This window comes from Budorcas taxicolor, chromosome 19, assembly GCF_023091745.1.
Source record: "Budorcas taxicolor isolate Tak-1 chromosome 19, Takin1.1, whole genome shotgun sequence".
Classification (NCBI taxonomy): domain Eukaryota; kingdom Metazoa; phylum Chordata; class Mammalia; order Artiodactyla; family Bovidae; genus Budorcas; species Budorcas taxicolor.
The window spans coordinates 43,848,359-43,870,717 of NC_068928.1; the positions used below are offsets into that span (position 1 = coordinate 43,848,359).

General features: G+C 36.7%; 1 protein-coding gene across 3 annotated transcripts in view; it reads right to left on the bottom strand.

The window, feature by feature from the left end:
• The window catches only part of GPATCH8 (G-patch domain containing 8), a 93,077-nt gene that overhangs the window by 10,260 nt on the left and 60,458 nt on the right, over window positions 1–22,359 (bottom strand). For all 3 annotated transcript variants that reach the window (XM_052658410.1, XM_052658411.1, XM_052658412.1), the window contains one exon: window positions 11,830–11,973. In XM_052658410.1, the coding sequence (XP_052514370.1) occupies window positions 11,830–11,973 (144 nt within the window). The remainder of the gene's footprint in view (window positions 1–11,829; window positions 11,974–22,359) is intronic.

Below are 22,359 nucleotides of genomic sequence, written 5' to 3' on the forward strand. Positions count from 1 at the left end.
AGCATTGAGAAAAGGAATCTGACCCAATATAAAGTGGACATTGCTTTGTGGAAAGGTATGATGCTGAACAGACAGAGGAATTTTCTTATCTAATACTTATGAAATGTGTTTTGAGTATTTTTGAACTGGGAGAGGGAAAGGGTGGAAAGACACACACAGAAAAAGATATACAGCTAAAGACACTAGTAGAAAAACTCACTCTTGTGATCTGGGCTCCCAAATTAGAAGGATTTGCTTTCAATACATCAGCTGAAAATGTCACATCACAAAGAAAAAAAAAGTAAAAAATAAAACAAGAGTGGAAGAGAAAAAAAATAAAGCAAGCATTACTACACAAGCTCTCTTAGTGAATCTGCAAACTATTATACTGAACAATTAGGGACAAAGCCATCAACTCTAATAAAACGTTTGAGGAGAGGGAAGCACCTGCACAAAACATGTATGTGTACATACACACAGACTGACACAGTAATAATCCCTTCTAGATAAATGGAACTGTCTCCATTCCTTTAGGAAAAATGGTTACAAAACTTTAGGAGAGACCACTGTGGTTTACAAGTAGTTAGTCTTATTTCATTTACCTTTATTTGGGGGATGTTCAAGTAACCGACAGCTGGCAAAATTGTTTTACTCAGGCTGGCTACTCAGAATTAAGCTTTTTATAAAAAACACTTCAAGATGAAGGAGCAACTATTTTAAATAAACATGAATTCCAAATTCCTCCTTCCAAGGAGAATGGGGCACAGAGAGTCTATCAGGTCGATTGAATGTTTATTTTAGGCCACAAACCTAGTTTTTTTTTCCTGACTCAAACATTTAACAGGCCCTCTGGCCAAGATTTAAACAAAATGTCATATTTCTTCTCATTTTTACTGTTTTTTCTCCAGCCACCTCATGGGCCTGGAAAAATCTCCCCATGCCCAGTCATTCCCCTCCCTCTTACACTTTTAGGAGTTATTTCCCAAACTATAGGACTCTGTCTAAAAGAATGAGCATTTTATCAAAGTCTTGAGTCTCCAGGCCAAGTCAATGGTTTCCAGTCATTCAGCAGCCACTTGGTACAAACTTGAAGTTGAAGGGACAGACTACTTCCACATCATCCTGAAGACATCCCATCTCAAATTCCCACCCACCACAATAATCAGAAGTAGGGAAGGAAGAAAATAGGATGATATCAGTAAAACAAGTGCAAATCCTGATCCTATACAAGGTATAGGCAACACTCCTCTATCACCTCTATAAACTCTATGGTCAAGTCTGGGGTTTTAAAAGGAGAATTGGGAACCCTAGAATTCTAACCCAAATCTTAAAGACAAGACTTGGCAACTTTCCCAAACCCAACATGTGTATTTGAGGTCTCTCTTAGATAAGGGTGTTCCGATGGTAAAAACGGATTCCTAAACCCAAGTCTCTTCTTTCCATTCAAAGTCAAACTGAATTCCCCTCACAAAGTTTCTACTGATCTCTACGTAAGACAAGATTCTTTTTCTTTCTGAACTGTCTTACTAGCACTTTGTTACACCACTCACCTAGCAACCATCATTTTATCTGACTACTTATTCCTGTCTTTCAGAAGGGCAGTCTGTATAAAATTTCAGTTTCACCTCTCTGAACTCAAAATTCCTCATTAGAAAACAGGGCTATATAGCAATAGATTAACAAGATTAAATGTCAAAATAAATACATGTAAAGCACTTTTTATGTCTAAACTGTTCAATTCTGCCCCTTCCCCTGTATTTGGGGCAGGAACTTCGACTTATCTTTATAATCAACCCTGCATTGTTAAGGAGCAGCACTAAACCCACAGACTGCATCTGGTAAGTGGCTGGTGAATAATTTGGGTCAACACTGGATCCTTGCTTTTCAACAATTTCTTTTTGTTATCATCCGTAGGAAAGTTTGTTATGAAATATTTTCCTATATTTACTAGAGACACAGTCAAGTTAAATAACATAGTTTTCCTAGGTATTACTCTGATAATAGTAAGGAAGTCTTACTCTTTTTTTTGTCTGGCCACACTGCTTGGCATGTAGAAGGTTAAGTTACCCAGTCAGGGTTTGAATCCAGGCAATGGCAGTGAAAGTGCGGAGTCCTAACCACCGCATTGCCAGGGAATTCTCATAAATCTCATTCTTTAGAGAACCAAAAGGTCAGAATTTTAGCCCCTTAACTTCTGAACAGAATTGGACCAATGGCAAAAAAAAAGGTATTGACCAGAAACTTCTCAATTTCCAATCTAAAAAGTAATTTTTTATAAAGGTATAAGACCCTAATTCGGAGTCAGTTTTCCGAACTTGCTTATTTTATTTCAAAAGGCTACCAAGCTTGGCTCATTTGTCACTGAATACCCACATGAAATTCCCCCTGTGACCTGTACTTTTAATTCCCACTTGAATTCTGAGGGGGAACTCAACTTTAGATAACCTTTTCTAAACAAGAATAGAGGAGCAACATACCTGTCTGTCAAAGAAGACAGAGTTCCAGTAAGGAAACCAAAAAGTACAGATGTGTCATCAATCCAAAACTATTTTCAAAGGCTGAGCAAATTCCATACTGTACACACAAAGTCAAGTTTAAACCTTCAAACTAGCACACAGTTTAATCTGAATGGATCTAATTAATCATTTAGGTGACTCCAAAGCTACTATGTCCTATGTATTATCTCTGAAAATTATAAAGTATAATTTCTGAAGAAAATTGCTAATAAATTTACTTATTTATTGAACTATTAATAAATTTAAGCCATATAACACAATTTTAGCTGGAAAATATTTGATTCAAAGGAAAGGAGACCAAACCCCATTCATAATGAAAGGGTTTGAAGATCCTGTTTTTCTAAAAAATCAACAACAAATGTCCAAAAAAGTATATACACTTGCGGCAGAGAACATAATTTCTCACTGATTTCAATCACAGGGTAGCTGGCGTTTCCATTAAATTTCCCGAAAGACCAGGAGAGGGATGAACTTAACAAATAATCCAGCACTTAAAAATATCCACCCACAGTTGGGGCTAAAGACCACTTCAAACGTAAACGACATTTCCAGTTCTTAAAACTGGCTAAACTGCAGTGTCCTGGCAGAAAAATATCTGCTCCAGACACAAAATCCTGCTCTACCTTTCAACTCTGAACAATTAAACCAAGGACATGAGAATGTGGTATATCTTACCAGTTTTCAGTGCAGGTGATAAACTTGCCCACATTATTACTAATGTGGAGTGTCAACAGTAAGGAGTGGAGATGCACGTGGGCAGGAATGAATGAGCCACATACTCTCCACACTGTTTTCTCTACCATCAAAAGATAGTGAGGACCTCAATCTAATAAAATACTTTTTATATCTTTTGATGCTACACTTCTCTCTTGAACCACAACAAAATTTGATGCTAGAAGCTTGTATCTGATTGAATATACTTCACTAGGAGTAAATCTATTATCTTTCTCAAGTATTTAAAATCTATTATTGCACTTTAAAGAATAAAACCGTTATTTCCATGTGAAGAGAATTTCAGGCATTAGAAAATAGGCAGAGAGCATTTTCTATTGCCACTAAACATCCTATGTTCCAATATACATGCAACTGTAAAGAGAAACTGAATTCTATCTCTTTGGGGTCAAAAGACTATCTGTGATTTCTTTCTCTCACCAGACAGCAATCCCTCTCTCCAAGGAGACAGACTGCTCTTAGTCTTCCTTCATAACTAACCCTCCAACACACACACCTTATCTATGGTACAGGAGATAGGCTCAATAAACATGTATCAACCTGGTTTCAGTTTTAGAATCAGTTGCTGGGAAAGGGAACATAAACACATACTTTCATATGGTATTTGTTGGTTCATGAACAGAGATGGAAAATAGTGAGCAAAGAAGCAGTGGTTGTAACTCAATCTGTTTTTTTCTGCCCAAACATAATCCAGCCTTTTTGAGCTTCAACTACTCCCTTTCCATTATGTCAACGATCCCACATACCCCTAAATCCATAGCTCTTCTCCCCACTGTTCCCAGCCTCTCTCCAATGACAGAACATTAATGAGGAATGTCTCTCCTCTCCCAAACTGGAGCAGTCATGCTGCAGTTACTTGGCCAATTCAAGATTCAATGTGTGTGATGCCTCTGGATGAGCCATTCCAGGAAATCACCGTGCAGTGAGGGAGGGAAAAGACCAGCAGAGAACACAGAGAGCCTCAGCAGTAAACCACTCAGGGAAAAAAGATTCGAGTTGAAAGGTTAAGGAAATCCAAGTTACTGGGCATTAGGTGTAAATTCTTCTTTTAGCACGTGCATATCAGTAAGTGATGAAAATGAGTTTTATTCAGTAACATAGACACCCAAATGTTTTGTAACAGAAAACTAAAACTATTGCTGATTACAGATACTGAAAAAAAAATCAGAGGGGAAAGAGATAAGTATACATTTTTTTGGGCTAAGTAACTGTAATTCTAATTAGTAATTTATGGCAACACTTAATTTGTGCACAATTACTCTGAAACACAATAACTTAATATCACTTGGTCAATGTCAAATTAATCTGTCATAAAATCACTGCATTATATTTATGTTCCAAAATTCAGCAAAAGCCTTAAAAATATGGTATTAATAGCATCATGTGTATACTGCTTTAAGGTATTTTCCACATATCCATACCTAAACACACACACACATATCTATGTACATGAAGTCACCATCATCACTACTAAAAGTTAACTTTGATAATGAAGTTTTAAAAAATAATTCTATTAATATGTATTTCATATATCATAAAATTCATCCACTTAAAGTGTAAAATTTAGTGGGTTTATTAGTACATTTTCAGAGTTGTACAACCAGTAGCACTAATTTTAGAATATTTCCATTATCCCTAAAGGAAAACCCAACCATTAGCATTCACTCCTCACTGTCCCCTGCTACCTAATGTGTGGAAACCTAAACTATATTCTCCATAGATTTGCTTATTCTAAACTTCTCATATAAACAAAATCATACAATATAAGGTTTTGTGACTGGCTTCTCCCACTTGGCAGAGTCTTTTCAAGATTCATGCATGCTGTGTTTATCAGTAAGTCATTCTATTTATTGCTGAGTAACATTTCATTGTATGGCTGTGCCACATCTTGTATATCCATCACTTAATGGATATTCCAGTTGTTTCCACTTTCTGGTCATGATGAATAGTGTTTCTGTAAACAAACCTGTACAAATTTTCGTGTGGACGTATTTTTATTTCTCTTGAGTATATATCGGTCATATGATAGCTTTATATTTAACATTCTGAGGAACTATCAACTGTTTTCCAGAGGGGCTGCACCATTTTATAACCCCTCTAGCAGTGTAGAAAAGTTCTAATTTCTCCATATCTTCTCTAGCACTTACTGTATTTCTTTCATTTTGGCAACCTAAGTAGGTGTGAAATGGTATACCATTGTGGTTTTGGAGATAACAAGTTTTCAGAATATCTATGTAATCCTTGAGATCATATCTGAAAACAAAGAGTTGCCCTCTATGTAAAATTTGAAGGAGCATAATTCAGAAGAGCTGCTTAGGCCCAAAGCAAATGAAAGAGCAACATCCTAGTTCAGAGTTCTCTTTTCAGTAATATTGTTCATAAACTTATCATTCCTGAAGTTGCTTTAACTTTTCAGACTACAACAGAACATATAGCCTCATATGCCAGAATCTCCCATGTTGCACCACTGTGATGAATGTATGTGTACAGGAGCAGAAAACCAGTTGAAAGCTACAGAATGTAAATAGGGCAGAATCACTTTTATTCACCTTGGAACTGAGTGCCAAAAGGAAGAACAGAGTTAGAAATACATACTAACAGTACTAGAATACAGGGTTTACCAGCAACCTTAGCTCCGAAAAGGTCTGCTTAGGGTTACCCCTGATCACAAAAGCAGACAGCTTCCCTGAACAGACACGGAGTTTTCCAAGATTAACTATGCTGTGATAGCAGGGTTTAAGATGGAGTCTATTTTCAACAAAAGCAGAGGTGGTGGGTAAGATTTAACAGGTGAAGAGGCTCAAATCATGCTCACTTTTTGGGAGACTGGCCAAATGAAGTCATTCTTTTATTAACTAAAACAGTCCCAAAGAAAATGGCATCCACAGCAATACAAAACACAACCGAACCTAAAATTTTCACCTCTTTGCTGTAGGTTATTAAAATACAACTACAAAAAAAGTAAATAAAGAAAATACAATTACAATATGCTTAAGTTCTGAGATACATTCCTCTCTCAACACATTTGCTTTTGCTTCTCGGAGAAAAATCTCTTCAGAAGTGAACTGTGCTCTTTAAGTCAATATTATAAAGCTTTGGCATTCATAAATACTTAAATGATTTTCTTAACCCTTTCCACATTTTTAAAATAATCAATTTATTATTTTTCTAATTTATAATTTTCTATCAACACTTCAAATATACAGCAGCTATGAAATATCTTCATGGAAGCTAATCTTAGTGGTTTCACTTAGAATGATCTCTTTCTTTTTACTTTAGTCCAAGAATTATCTTTTCTTACCTTGCCTTTTTAGTTTTGTTTTTATTGATACTGTTCTCTGTCTCATCCACCATGACCCCTGCACTGAATATCCTAAGTTACACTGAAAAAGGAATACAGTTACATTTCATCAAATCTGCATCTGGTCTTGCCAGAGGTTCAACTGGCTTTGGTGTGTTTACTGTCCTGATGTAGTAAGTGCCAAGCATAGAGGACTGAATGTATCTTGGCAAAAACTGGACCAGTAAGTAGTGAAATTTCAAGTGGAGAGTACACCAAACTTGAATGAAACCCATGTGAAGTCCAAAAATGATCATTCCTTCCATCACCAAACAATTTCTCAGAAAATACTTCCATTCAGAACCTATTTTATTTTTGAGAGATGAGGAAAACTCTGAACATTTCTGTTTTTTGGTACATATTACCAGGTGCTAGTTAACTAAGAGCAAGCAAGCTGTCAGAAAGTCAACAGTTTAGACAAAGTTAATTTAAATCATGCAGTATAGATTCTACTCTGTAGAGTTCAGAATAGAGAAGTCACTAATACCTGTTACAGGCTTAAACGGTTTAGTAATTTAGTTCAGTCATTTACAAAGTTCAGGAAACCATTATTTTTACAGCCAAAACAGACCTTGGTATTTCTTGAAGAGTACAGGGGGTTTCATACTGAAGCTATTTTAACAGGAAGAGGAGGCAGGCTGAAAGCACTCTTTACTCTGATGGAGATACTGATTCTTTGAACAAGTTCAAGGAATTTCTCAAGGTTGCTTTACAGTACCAGATTTTGATAACTGGATCGTACTACCACATGGTTTTGAAACTGCAAGGAAGTTATACCAACACTAACTAAGCAGGAACAAGCAGGCATCTTTTCAATGTGCTACTTTCCTAGCATCAACTACAACCTGTGGAAGCTTGTGTAAAGAGGAGGGAAAGGTATAGGCCTGGGTCACAAACTCAAATGTTTATAGAGGGATTTGCCAGGTAACATAGTAAGTTACACAGGTTGGTGTAAGAGAGAAGATGAAGCAGAAATCATATATAATTGGAGAAGGAGCACATGCGTTTCTAAAGAGAAGGTAGTAAGCTTTCAGCTTTAGCCAACTGTTACGTTGATTATGTAGGCCCAATGTTCTCAGAAGCTTTAATTTTTCAAGGTAAGTCAAAACCTGAATTATGTAACATCTCATTTAAAAAAGTTGGGAATCAACTGAAATTAAAGGAGAAAAAACTACCACTACAAATAACAGACAAAACACAGTTGACCCTTGAATAACATGGGTTTGAATTGTGCAGATCCACTGAAAAGTGGATTTTTTTCAATAGTAAATACTACAGTACAATAATAAATACTACAGTACTACAGATCTGGGGTTGGTTGAATCCACAGATATGGAACCATCGATAGGGAGAGAAATCTCAGATATGAAGGGCCAACAACAAATCATACTCAGATTTTCGACTGCATGGAGGGTTGGCACCCCTAACCTCATGTTGTTCAAGGGTCAACTGTGCATGCATCTAGGGGAATTTGTGATCGCTAGTTTATGTACTGGCAGCTAGTGAGGAGGGCCCCTTAGTGGCACAAATAAAAGAGTAAGACTGCAAGAATCTTGAATGAGTAACAAGGCACTAAGGAAGCAAAACTAAAACACATCAGTGTTAAAATAATGCATCGACCACTGTGCTGCTACAAATTTACCTCTGGGAAAGAGACTATTCTGTGGAGTTTGGAACTTAAATCTTGCAAGGCTAAAGAAAATGGTTTCCACTGTATATCCATTAGCAAATATGTGTTTTTAAAAGCTATGTAAAATAAAAAGGCACAGAGATAGAGATGGATAAATGTATTGCTTCACAGTCAACTTTAACTTTTATAACTAAGCCAACAAAGATAGAAGATGAATACTAACGTTTATTGAACACTCAGGCATATGACACTAACTTATATAAAAATGAATCACAGATTGGATTGCCTCTTAAGAAAAGGAAGGCTAACCCTTGGAGATGTCAAAATGTACAAAATTATCACTATTAAAGAGTATTAAACTGCTAAAAACAGCCAAAATGTCTAATTAGGATTTTCATCTCTGAAAATCAAGCTGGGTCTTAATACTTGCGTATTAATGACTCTCTTCACAAGATATCTTAGAAAACTGAGAAAAACTAGTGAATAGTGAGATGTACATAGCACCAAGGAGGTGGGGAGGATTAAAAAAAATCACCACAAATGAAGGTGACCCAATAGATCCTTTTCGAGACATTGTGTGTGTGTGCACGCAACTGTAGCCCACAAGGCTCCTCTGCTCATGGGATTCTCCAGGCAAGAATACTGGAGTGGATAGCCATTCTTCTCCAGAGGATCTTCCCAACCCAAGGATCAAACTGGTGTCTCTTATGTCTCCTGCATTGGCAGGCAGGTTCTTTACCACTAGCAATTATTTGTGCTTAATAAAGATAAGGGCATATTCAGGATCCTCCCTATACTAGGAAGTTTACCACTAACATAATAGATTATTTCTCTGGAAAGTTTTAATGGTGAAACTTTGACAGAAGATGCAAACTAGGGATTACTAATATAGGGTTGAAAGTACTTACCTATTATCTCAGATTCATAATAATCCTGTGTGCCTGCCTGGAAGACAAGACAGGGTGTCTTTATGATTTTAGAGCATAAATTTGGAAAATGGTAGGTCCATTTGTATGGTAAGTTTATGTCCATCAAAGAGGAATGAAAAATAGGACCTATCTCTTCCTCTTAGGAGTTATTTAGCTGTTTTGTACCAAGGTCAATTAAAGTCTCCTTAGAAATCCTAAAGGCAGGAAAAAGTAAAACTATAATAATGAACTTAGATGCATCTGTTCTTTGTTTTATACCTAAGATGGGCTTTTGACCAAGATGAAGATATCAACTTACATGCATTCATTAGTCATACCAGCTGAAAATTTTTTTTGCCAGACCAGGAATCACAGATATATTATATATTAATGGATAAGGTAATTCAATATAAGAAATCCTTAATTTTTTACTTTCATTTTGATGATACTCTAAAACAGAGTAATACAAGAATATATCTGAGATCATTGAGATGAGAACAGTATAAATGTTTACAACATAACTGGGGGCTTAAAATGACAGAAACTGGTCTGTACCAAACAAAGGCCACACAGTATCATGGGTACTTGAAAGTTTTTCAATAGTTCTAAGAGAACAGAGTTTCTCAACCTCAGCACTACTAATCAATATTCTGGGCCAGGTAATTCTTGGTTGCAAGGAGCTTTTCTGTGAATTGTAGGATGTTTAGCAGCATCCTTAGTCTCTACTCACTAGGTACCATTAGCACCATCTCTCTAGTTGTGATAATCAAAGATGTCTCCAGATATTGCCAAGTGGCCCCTGGGAGACAAAACCTCCCCAGATGAAGAATCACAATAGAAAAGTGGTGAAGAGAACTGAGTCCACACAAGGTACACAAGAGAATAAATATGTGAAATTCAAATGAACCAGAGCCATAATAATTTTACTACTCTCAAACTGAGAGCACCATCACTAAAAATCATCATCCATCACTTTAATTGTTGTCAATGTGAATTTTATTAGTTTTGTAGTTATCTCAGATTTAATTTGCCAATCTGTTTTGCTCTGACAGAATTTTTTCCTATTATAAAGCAAGTCAACACATGATTCAAGTTTGAATCATACTTCCTTATTCATTTTTTTCTAAGAAAGGGAAGTCAAGAAACTTATCAACTAGAAATGTAATCTTTCTTAATGTTCTTTTGGTGTCTAAAGTTTCTTCTGGAGTCTTAATTTTTTAAAAAAATTTTATTTTATGTTGGAGTATAGTTAATTTGTAATGCACTAGTTTTAAGTAAACAGCAAAATTATTTAGTTACAGATATACATGTAACTATTCTTTTAATTTATCAAATACTATTCTTAAAGAAATTTCTTGAAGAAATTCTCATGAGCCCAAAATGGTAGACATATATTTAGATGCTAAATGTCTTTGTTAACTCCAGAAAATGAAACAAAAACAAAAAAACTCCCAAATTTGACTTACACACACACACCAAAAAGCTGAGAACAGATTTGGATGCAATAAATTGGATGCAACAGTCACTGTTACATTTGTCTTTCTTGACATATGATTCTTTGACATAGTAAGGTAATTGCTAATATATCTTGTCCATATACATGCTCTCTAGTTTTCTCTTCCTCAAATCAAGCAGAGCTGACAATATATTAGAACAATGTCTAAAGTTGCATATAAAGTTGAAAAGTTGTCTTCAATACAATTCTATTAATGAAAGATTCTTAAATCTTAAACTGGTTAGGTATGGTTAACTATGGAAAAGATTGCTGCAAAAAAGTGGAAGACCACAACTGGCTTATAAACTATTCCTATGCTAGTAAAAGAAAACTTGGTCAAAGCTTGCCTTTTACGTGCACTGAAATGGTTGGTTGAAGATGAAGCAAAGATTAGAAAAACAGTTCAAAATGTCCAGCTTATAAGAGCATTTCAGCAATGCTCATAAATCTTACAAATTTATCAAATACAACCACTATGCCCCCAAAGACCTGGCAAGTTCTGCTAAAGTCACCTATGATCAAATGTCTCAAAATTGTCCTACAGGTTTAAGGATTCATTTCCTCCTTCTAAAATCTCCCAAGGGAATTACTGCCACCTTCTTTATGCTGGTAACTAGTTAGGAATAATTTACTTTTCTAAATCAATGAACGGAAGAAAGAAAAAAAGGCCATAAAGAAGGTGTAATTTGTTTTTCAGCAAGCTCTTCAACATGCAGCATCAGAATTTTTTGTTAAAGTTAAAATAGTATCTAACTTTATTTCTCTTTTCAAGATTTATCTATCTTCCAAGGTACACGAAGTAACAAAATGACTTACTGATAGGAAATACCCAACACAGCATGAATTCTTAGATAACAGAAGGTGAAATGACCAAGGCCTGAGATAACTGTTCAAAGTTTAACAAGTTCAGGAACAGGGAGAACTGGAAAAAAGCTCCCAAGGATCCTTAGCTGAATTATCAAATTAACACAAATTTAGAAACCATTCAAAGCCAAAAATTTTATGCATGAAGCTCACAATTCTTCACTCTACAATCTTAGAAGGATGAGGTCTATGTCAGGACTCCTGTCACTGAAAAAAAAATCAAGTCAGTCAGATGACCTCCGATAAAGACAGGCAGATACAAGAAACCATAGTCAACAAGTTTTGGGGAGTATACTCATAAAGTTTAATATGTATAACAACAAATAAAGTATCTTTTTCTTCTTTAGAAATTAACTATTCCTCACCTGCTTGTGTGCATGATCATAGGAGTTGATATGGTTGTCAAATTCCTGGTGTTTCTGATACTGCTTATCACAGAGTTCACAGTAAAAGTTGGCTCTAAGGTCTTCCAATGCTTTGGCAATGGCCTTCTCTTTGTCAACATAATCCTACAGGAACCACAAAATAAAACAAAAAAAAATGAACTTGGCAAATGTTATAAAAAAGCAGTCTTACTGGAAGAGAGAAAAAGGGCTTTTCATAACATTTAATGGTACCAGTTAAAGTCAGATAGAACACAAGTAGCAATTTGGTGGGGTAATTAGTGTGTGGTTATACTAAGAGCTATCTTCAAAAAAACAAAAGTCAAAAGAACTTAATTTCACCTTCGCTTTTGGCAGTCTGGTGGACTAGATACTGTGGCATCCCCTATTCCTATCCTTGGCTAAAAGCCCCTCAACCAACCAGACATTATAAAACACAATTTTCACTGTATTGCAGGAACCATAGAAAGAAAAGTAAATTCCTAAATGGGCAATCAAAGAAGAAAAAAAAACCCACAAAATTTAAAAATCAGCTATGATCTGAAACAGAAATTAGAGCTGTGATAGGCAAGGGCTTGCCTTAGGACATATAGGTGACAATGGTGCTTGAGGTTTGAGCAAGGTGTTGCAGCTAAACCTGAGAAGCCTCACTAACAAGGAAAAGAACCTGGAAGTGGGCTGGAAATTTCAGCATCTCTGGGTCTTGGCAGAAGGGATAAAAAATGTTCTAAGAAAGCATCCTCAATTTTGGTCCCAAATTTTTCCCTAGATTAGGATCAGCAAAATAGGAGTTATAATCAAAGATTAGTACACACATAAAAGGAAATAAATCTATTACAAGCAAGAGTCACAAAAAATAAGCAACAGATTTAAGCCTCCAAGAACTCAGATTTTGGAATATTCTATTATAGAATATGAAGTAACTATAAAATGTTTAAAATATAAAATGGAGTTACAAATATGAGCAAACAAAACACTATTATAAAAAACAAAACCAAAAAATTATGCAAATTGCAAAAAGAACCAAATGAGATTTTTACAATTGAAAAACCTAATTGCAAAAAATTTTTAAATGCATTAACTATTTAGGGGATAGGTTAAAAGAGAGTCAAGAAACAGCTCAAAATAGATACAGCACGGATGGTGAAAATGTTCTGGAATTAGACTGCAGCAGTATCTGCATGACCTTGTGGAATATACTAAAAACCACTGAACTGCACACCTTAAAAGGATGAGTTTCATGGTAGGTGAATTATATCTCAACTGACATAATCACTGAAAAATTTTCAGAAGTGATAAGACGATTTCACAGGTTCACAAAGCACAAGGTAAACCACACAGGTTAAATAAAAAATAAGCACCTAATACACGCTAGTGAAACGGTTAGTTATGGGATTAAAGACAATGAAATCATAAAACTACCCAGAAAAAAATTAAGGATCACCCATAATCAGACTGATAGCAGATTCAAAAGCAATAAAAAAAGATAGAAAATACTATGCTTCAGTGTGAGAGAAAACATTTTCAATTGATTACCAAAAGAAATTTTTTTTAGAAATGATCAAGTAAAGGCATTTCTACATAAAAAGAGAATTTACCAAGAGATTCATTAAAAAGGACCTTCCTACAGCAGAATTTTTGAAATCATAGATTGTGACCCACTAGTGGGTCATGACATTGATTTAGCAGACTGTAACTTCACTTTCACGCATTGGAGAAGGAAATGTCAACCCACTCCAGTGTTCTTGCTTGGAGAATCCCAGGGACGGGGGAGCCTGGTAGGCTGCCGTCTATGGGGTCGCACAGAGTCGGACACAACTGAAGCAACTTAGCAGCAGCAGCAGCAACAAATACAAATATGATGCTGTGGAAGTGCTGCACTCAATATGCCAAAAAATTTGGAAAACTCAGCAGTGGCCACAGAACTGGAAAAGGTCAGTTTTCATCCTAATCCCAAAGAAAGGCAACGCCAAAGAATGTTCAAGCTATCGCACAACTGCACTCATCTCACACACACCACTGAAGTGACTCAGCAGCAGCAGCACATACTAATAAAGTAATGCTCAAAATTCTCCAAGTCAGACTTCAACAGTATGTGAACCATGAACTTCCAGATGTTCAAGTTGGATTTAGAAAAGGCAGAGGAACCAGAGATCAAATTGCCAACATCCACTGGATCATCAAAAAGCAAGGGAGTTCCAGAAAAACATCTACTTCTGCTTTATTGACTGTGTCAAAGCCTTTGACTCTGTGGATCACAACAAACTGTGGAAAATTCTTAAAGAGATGGGAATACCAGACCACCTGACCTGCCTCTTGAGAAATCTGAATGCAGGTCAGTAAGCAAGTTAGAAGGGGACATGGAACAACAGACTGATCCCAAATCGGGAAAGGAGTTCGTCAAGGCTGTATAATGCCACCCTGCTTATTTAACTTATATGGAGAGTACATCATGAGAAATGCTGGGCTGGATGAAGCACAAGCTGGAATCAAGATTCCGGGAGAAATATCAATAACCTCAGATATGCAGATGACACCACCCTTAAAGAGCCTCTTGATGAAAGTGAAAGAGGAGAGTGAAAAAGTTGGCTTAAATCTCAAAATTCAGAAAAGTAAGATTATGGCATCTGGTCCCATCACTTCTTGGCAAACAGATGGGGAGACAATGGAAACAGTGACAGACTTCATTTTCTTGGGCTCAAAATCACTACAGATGTTGACTGCAGCCATGAAAGTAAAAGACGCTTGCTCCTTGGAAGAAAAGTTATGACCAACCTAGACAGCATATTAAAAAGCAGAGACATTACTATGCAAACAAAAGTCCATCTAGTCAAAGCTATGGTTTTTCCAGTAGTCACGTTGAGAGTTGGACTATAAAGAAAGCTGAGTGCCGAAGAATTGATGCTTTTGAGCTGTGGTGTTGGAGAAGACTCTTGAGAGTCCCTTGGACTGCAAGGAGATCCAACCAGTCCATCCTAAAGGAACTCAGCCCTGAATGTTCTTTGGAAGGACTGATGTTGAAGCTGGAACTCCAATACTTTGGTCACCTGATGTAAAGAACTGACTCATTGGAAAAGACCCTGATGCTGGGAAAGATTGAAGGCGGGAGGAAAAGGGAACGACAGAGGATGAGATGGTTGGATGGCATCACTGACTCGATGGACATGAGTTTGAGCAAGCTCTGGGAGTTGCTGATGGACAGGGAAGCCTGGCGTGCTGCAGTCCATGGGGTCACAAAGAGTTGGACACAACTGAGTGACTGAACTGAACTTTAGACTTCGTGAAATTAAGCATTAAATCAAGTCACTCAGTCGTGTCCGACTCTTTGCGACCCCGTGGACTGTAGCCCACCAGGCTCCTCCGACCATAGGATTCTCCAGGCAAGAATACTGGACTGGGTTGCCATTTTCTTCTCCAGGGGATCTTCTTGACCCAGGGATTGAACCCAGGTCTCCCGCATTGCGGGCAGAGGCTTTAACCTCTGAGCCACCAGAGAAGCCTTTGTATTAAAATTTCAAAGATTATTATTAGAAGAGAGAGAGGAGAGTGAAAAAGTTGGCTTAAAGCTCAACATTCAGAAAACTAAGATCATGGCATCCAGTCCCCATCACTTCATGGCAAATAGATGGAGAAACAGTGGAAACAGCGGCAGACTTTATTTTCTTGGGCTCCAAAATCACTGCAGATGGTGACTGCAGCCATGAAATTAAAAGATGCTTACTCCTTGGAAGAAAAGTTATGACCAACCTAGACAGAGGATGAGATGGTTGGATGGTATCACTGACCTAATGGACATGAGTTTGAGTAAACTCCGGGAGTTGGTGATGGACAGGGAGGCCTGGCGTGCTGCAGTCCATGGGGTTGCAAAGAGTTGGACATGACTGAGTGACTGAACTGAACTGAGGAATACTAAAGAGGGGAAGATTAGGAAAACTTCAGTTTTATAAAGGTAATACAGGCCAACAAAACACATAAAAATTAGGAATACAGAAGGCAAAAAGATGTAAGAAACAGACTTACAAGTAATCACTAGAAATGTAAATGCACTAAAATAAAACTGTCAGAAAAATTCAACTACCTGATGATTAGAAGAGATAGCCCTATAATATGAGGACTTTGAAAGTTAAAGGATAGAAAAAGATATGCCAGGCAAATTACTAACCAAAAGAAGCTGGAATAGCTATTAATGTTCAAGTTTTTAGACTTTATAGTAGAAAACTTTACTTGAGTTTGTGGCCAGCTATGGACTTAAACATAACAAGATTATTCTCCAAATAAGTGGTACTGGTAAGTTTGAAAAGCCAACACAGATACGCTGGTTTTACATTAGTCTTAATGAGATTTTGGCTCAAAACTGGGGACTGGCAAAAAGAAGTGGTCCAGTTTGACTCAGCAGTTCCACTTAAAAAGAGATTGAGACACATCTCAAAGTAAGTGGCTTAATTCATTTGCTTTAAGGTAATACAGAAGAGTGAGAAGGGGAAAGGAATGATAACATGATTGCTTTGATAGCCTTTTATAGCAGAGTAGGTGCCATTACTCTCACGAGCAGCTCCTTCTAGTTAACAGACCTAAAGATAAATCTCACTGCAAAGGTTCTACAATCAGTTTTTTATTCAGTTTAGTATCTTTTGGACACTTTCAAACGTCTCTATCATCTAACATCTCTCTACAACTATTCAAGTTGAGCTACTTAATTAGTAAGCAAGAAAAGGTTGCTGTATTTTGTTTAAGGCCAGTACTAGTTTGAACAGACTAGTTAAGACTGAAAAATGAATACTGTGGCACATTATGATTTTTCCCCCAATCAGTCCTTCTCACTAGTTTTCTCTAAGCTTCCTGGACTTCATGTTTGGCTAAAAGCAATTTGTGGACATTCTTCCTTATCAGTGCTGGTTTCCCAGACAGAAGTCAGAAAGTTCACTTGCCCAGTTTTCCTTAAAATTAAGGTGAAGACATATGATATACCATCTCTTCCTGTGAAATGTATTTACATGAGACTTTGATTCAAAAGTGAGCAGTACAAAGAAGTGCCAAGTGGAATTCATCTTCTAGCAATGGTGGCTGCAAAAGCATATTGATTACAAGAGATTACTGTATCTCAGGTCTTTCAATGGGAACCACATTCCTTCTTTCCTAAGTACTTTCTTTTTAGATAGTCTTTTGCTAGCAAATGGATTTTTTTAATATGAAAATTTATTTTTAATCTTTATTCTTAAAGATATTTTTACTGGGTATATGTAAATTATAGGTTGATGGTTGTTTGTTCTGAGCATATTCAACATTCCATTAGATTGCATCCATCAATAACAGAACTGACACTGTGTTCTGATTTCCTTGTTACTGTAACAGTTCTTCAAAGATTGTCTTTTGTTTGATATTATACAGTTTTATCAGGATGTATCTATGTGTACACTTCCTTTTTATCTTGCTCCAGAGATTCACTAGGCTTCCTGAATATGTGAGTTGTGTCTTTCATCAAATTCTGGGATCTCTTCTTTGAACACTGCCTCTGCCATTTTTCTTTCATTCTGGAACTCTATCTAAACACATTAGTTTTATATTCTTTATCATATAACTCAATTTTTTTCATGTATTGTCCATTTCTCCTTTTCTTGCCCTCCCTCTCTCCACTTTTTGCTACATTCTTCAGATGTGTTACAATTCAAAATTCAACTTTGTATAAAATGCTATTAAATCTTCCCCTTAAGTCTCCTGTCCTTCCTTACTCATAATCTCAATTCCTTAAAAAAAATTTTTTTTAAACAAATCCACACTTTATTTATTTTTCAGTAAGTTTAAATCCTCGAAGGGTAATAGCAGGAGACTGTTTTGGAACTGGCGTGAACCATGTCACTGTTTCCATGAGTGTAAATTATCCTTCCCCAGATTACTCTGGTTTTGTTAGGTTTTCCACCAGGATTTATTGAGTTGTTCTTTGCTTTGCACACATAAGCACATCTCTTGCCTACATAGAATTCAGTTTCATCTCAAGCATATATACCTTCAATTTTCAGGAGAGTTGTGTGGTTCCCTCTGGTTCCATAGATCCCGCTTATAGCCAGCAAAAATGTCCTCAGACCACAACCTTCCAGATATACTTGTTGTTTGAGAAGTCCTATTTCCAGCAAGCCTCCAGAGTCCAAGACGGTTGAAAGAGCCTGATTTATTCTTAAACATACTAAATATGCCTGTCTTACATGCTTTTAATCTGTGCTTACAATTTAGTATCTTAAGTCTTAAGAGGTCTGACTCATCTCTCTTTTTTTTCTTCATTAATTCTAGCCCATAGTGTCTAGTTTCTCAGTTGGATTTATGATCTGACTATGATCTCTTATTTGGGGGAGCTTTATCTAGGAGTTCTTTTTTTCATGTGTGTGACTAGCAGGATTTTAGTTCCCCATTCAGGGACTGAATCTGGGCTATAGCAGTGAAAGCACCACCACACCATCAGGTAAATTCCCTTTATAGGAGTTCTTTGAGGCCTAAGTTGTTCCAGAGAAGTTTGAATTTTCTTCTTCCCAAGGGTCTGAGATCATTTTATCATGTATTTCATTTGTTTTTAAATGTCCCACTTTTTATTTTATGTCCCACTAAAAAAGAAAAAAACTTCTCAGTCATTATCTCTACTTTCTCCTATTAGGATTTTGAAAATACTGCATTAAACTATTACCCCTTTGATCTTAGATACTCTGTTCTGTTTGTTTGGGTTTTTTTTTAGTGTTTTCTTTCAATTTCAGTTTGGATAATTTCTACTGACTTGCCTTCAAATTTATAGATTCTATCCTCTTCTGTGTTTAGTCTGCTGCTAAATTCAATCTTCATCTCTGATACTGTGTTTTTCCTTTCTCCCTGGGTGATTTAATCCATTTTTATGATAATAACATCACCAATATACTACAAATCTCCCAGTCCAATATTTCTTGCTGAGACCAACAAAAGAATGCAACTTTAAAGAGGAAAAGAAGTAGGGGAAGAGAAGGTGGGAAAACAGGGAGGACAAAATAAGATGGCAGATTTAAATCCAAATATACTTGAAATGACATTATCTATTACTAGATTAAATATTCCAATTAAGAAAGACTAGGAGGAAAAAAGAAATTAGAAGATAAACAGACTAGATAAAACACCTCTAAATAATCCAATTAAATATTGATTACAAAAGTTAACAGAAAAGGGGTGAAAAAAGATGCATTCTCTATGAATAGAAAGGAACTTCCTCAATCTGATAAAGCCATCTATGAAAAACACCAGCTAAGATCACACTTAAAAGACTAAAAGCTTGCCCCCTAAAATCAGAAGAGAGACATCTGTTCCCTTCTAAGACAGTTATCTGCTTCTGCCATTTCACTGATAAATGAGTTTAGCAAAGTTGTAGGATACAAGATTAACATAAAAAATAACAATATAAAAAACTAGAGTATGTGTGTGCCTAGTCACTCAGTCGTGTCCACTCTTTGCGCCCACAGGGACTGTAGCCCACCAGGCTCCTCTGTCCATGGGGATTCTCCAGGCAAGAACACTGGAGCAGGTTGCCATCCCCTCCTTCAGGGGATCGTCTCAACCCAGGAGCTGAACCCAGGTTTCCCACACTGCAGGCAGATTCTATACCATCTTAGCCACTAGGGAAGCCCAAGAATACTGGAGTGGGTAGCCTATCCCTTCTCCAGGGGAACTTCCCAACCAAGGAATCAAACCAGGGTCTCCTATGTTGCAGGCAGATTCTTTACTAGCTGAGCTACCTGGGAAGCCCAAAAAACCACAATACATAGGATTAAATTAACAAGAGAAATATAGAACTTAAACACTGAATTTGTATGGAAGCACAAAAGACCCCAAACAGCCAAAGCAATCTCTAGAAAGAAAAACAGCTGGAGGAATCAGAGTCCACGGTCCTGAGTTCAGACTATACTATACAACTAGAGTAATCAAGACACTGGTACTGGCATAAAAACAGAAATACAGATCAATGATACAAGATAGAAAGCCCAGAGATAAACCCAAGCACCTATAGTTACCTAGTCTATGACAAAGGAGGCAAGAATATATAAGGGAGAAAGGACAGCCTATTCAATAAGTGGTGCCGGGAAAACTGGATGACTCTACATTAAAGAATGAAATAAGAACACTATTTAACACCCTACACAAAGATAAACTCAAAATGGATTAAAGACCTAAATATAAGATCAGACACTATCAAACTCTTAGAGGAAAATACAAGGAAAACATTATTTGACATAAACCATAGCAAGACCTTTTGGACCCACCTTCTAAAGCAATGAAATTTAAAATAAACAAATGGGATCTAATTAAACTTAAAAGTTTTTGCACGACAAAGGAAATCATAAACAAGACAAAAAGACAACCCACAGAATGGGAGAAAATATTTGCAAATGAAGCAACGGACAAAGGATTATCTCCAAAATATACAAACAGCCCACGGAGCTCAATATCAAAAAACGAACAAACAATCCAATTAAAAAAATGGGTCAATCAAAAACCTAAACAGACATCTCTCCAGGGGAGACATACAGATGGTGAAAAGGCACATGAGAAGATGCTCAACATCATTAATTATTAGACAAATACAAATAAAAATTACAATGAAATATCATCTCACACAGGTCAGAACAACCATCATCAAAAAATCTGCAAACAATAAATGCTGGAGAGTGGAGAAAAGGGAACCCTATTACATGTTGGTGGGAATGTAAACTGATATAGCCTCTGTGGAGAACAGTATGGAGGTTCCTTAAAAGACTAAAAACAGAACTACCATATGACACAGCAATTTCACCACTAGGCATATACCCTAAGAAAACCAAAATTCAAAGTGACACATGTTCACTGCAGCCCTGTTTACAAAAGCCAGGGCATGGAAACAACCTAAATGTCCAATGATAGATGAATGGATAAAGAGGAGGTACATATATACAACTGAATATTGCTCAGCCATAAAAAAGAACAAAATTCAGTCATTTGTAGAGATGCGGATGGACCTACAGTCTGTCATACTGAGTGATGTTAGTCAGAAAGAGAAAAACATCATATATTAGTGCATACATGTGGAATGTAAAGCAATTATACTTCAATTTAAAAAAACTGAAAGAAAGATGATCCAAATAAATGAAAAAACATCCCATGTTCATGGATTGGAAGACTTAACAATGTCAAGATGGCAGTAATACTCCCCAAACCAATCTACAGATTCAATATAATCCTTATCAGAATCCCAGCTGGGGGATTTCCTTGGCAGTTGAGTGGTTAAGACTGTGCTTCCGGACTTCCCTGATGGTCCAGCAGTTAAGAATCCACCTGCCAATGCAGGGGACATGGGTTCAATCCCTGGTCCAGGAAAATTCCACATGCTATGGGGCAACTGGGCCCATGAGCCAGTGCCACAACTATTGGAGCCACTGTGCCCTAGAGCCCATGCTCTGAAACGAGAGAAGCCACCACAATGAGAAGCCCACACACTGCAACTAGGGAAAGCCTGTGCACATCAATGAAGACCCAGCACAGCCATAAATAAACAGATAATAAATTTTTTTAAATTAAAAAAAAAAAAACAAAAACACTTTGCGCTTCCAATGCAGGGGGCATGGGCTCAATCCATGGTCAGGGAACTAAGATGCCACATGCTGCAAGGTACAGCCAAAAATAGAATAAGTAAAAATATTTAATAAACAAATAATGAAAGAACTGCAACTGCCTTCTTTGTAGAAATTGACAAGCTCATTCTAAAATGCACACAGAACTGTAAGGGACCAAGAACAGCCAAAACAATCCTAAAAATGAATAAATTAAAAAGGCTCACACTTTTCAACTGTAAAACTTGCTGCAAAGCAACAGTAATAAAGGCAGTGTGTTTCTCCAAAGCCATGTAGATCAATGGAATATACTGAGAGGAAAAAACCCACACAATTATGGTCAACTGATTTTTGATGAGGTGCCAAGGCCATTCAATGGGGACTTTACCGTCTGAGCCACCAGGGAAGAGTCAGGGAAAAAATAGTCTTTTCAACAAATAATGCTGGGACAACTGTGTAGGCACAGGGAAAAGACTGAATTTGGACCCTTTCCTATTAATTTCGACATGCAAAAATTAATTCAAAATGTATCAAAGACCCAAAGCTATAAGAGCTAAAACTATAAAACTCTTAGAAGGAAACATAGGTGTAACTTTTCATGGTCTTGGATTAGGCAATGGGTTCTTAAATATGATATCAAAAACACAAGCAACCAAAGAAACAAAGATAAAATGGACTTCACCAAAATTTAAAACTATAAGCAACAAAGGACATTATCAAGTGAAAAGAATTAAAAAAAAAAAGGAAGAAAATACCTGCAAATCATACATCTGACAAAGGTCTCATTCCAGAATTCTTATAACATAATAAAATGACAATTAATAAAACATAGTCAAAAGACAGACTTCCCTGGTAGTCCAATGGTTAATAATCCTCCTGCCAATGCAGGCAACACAGATTTGATCCCTGGTCTGGGCAGATT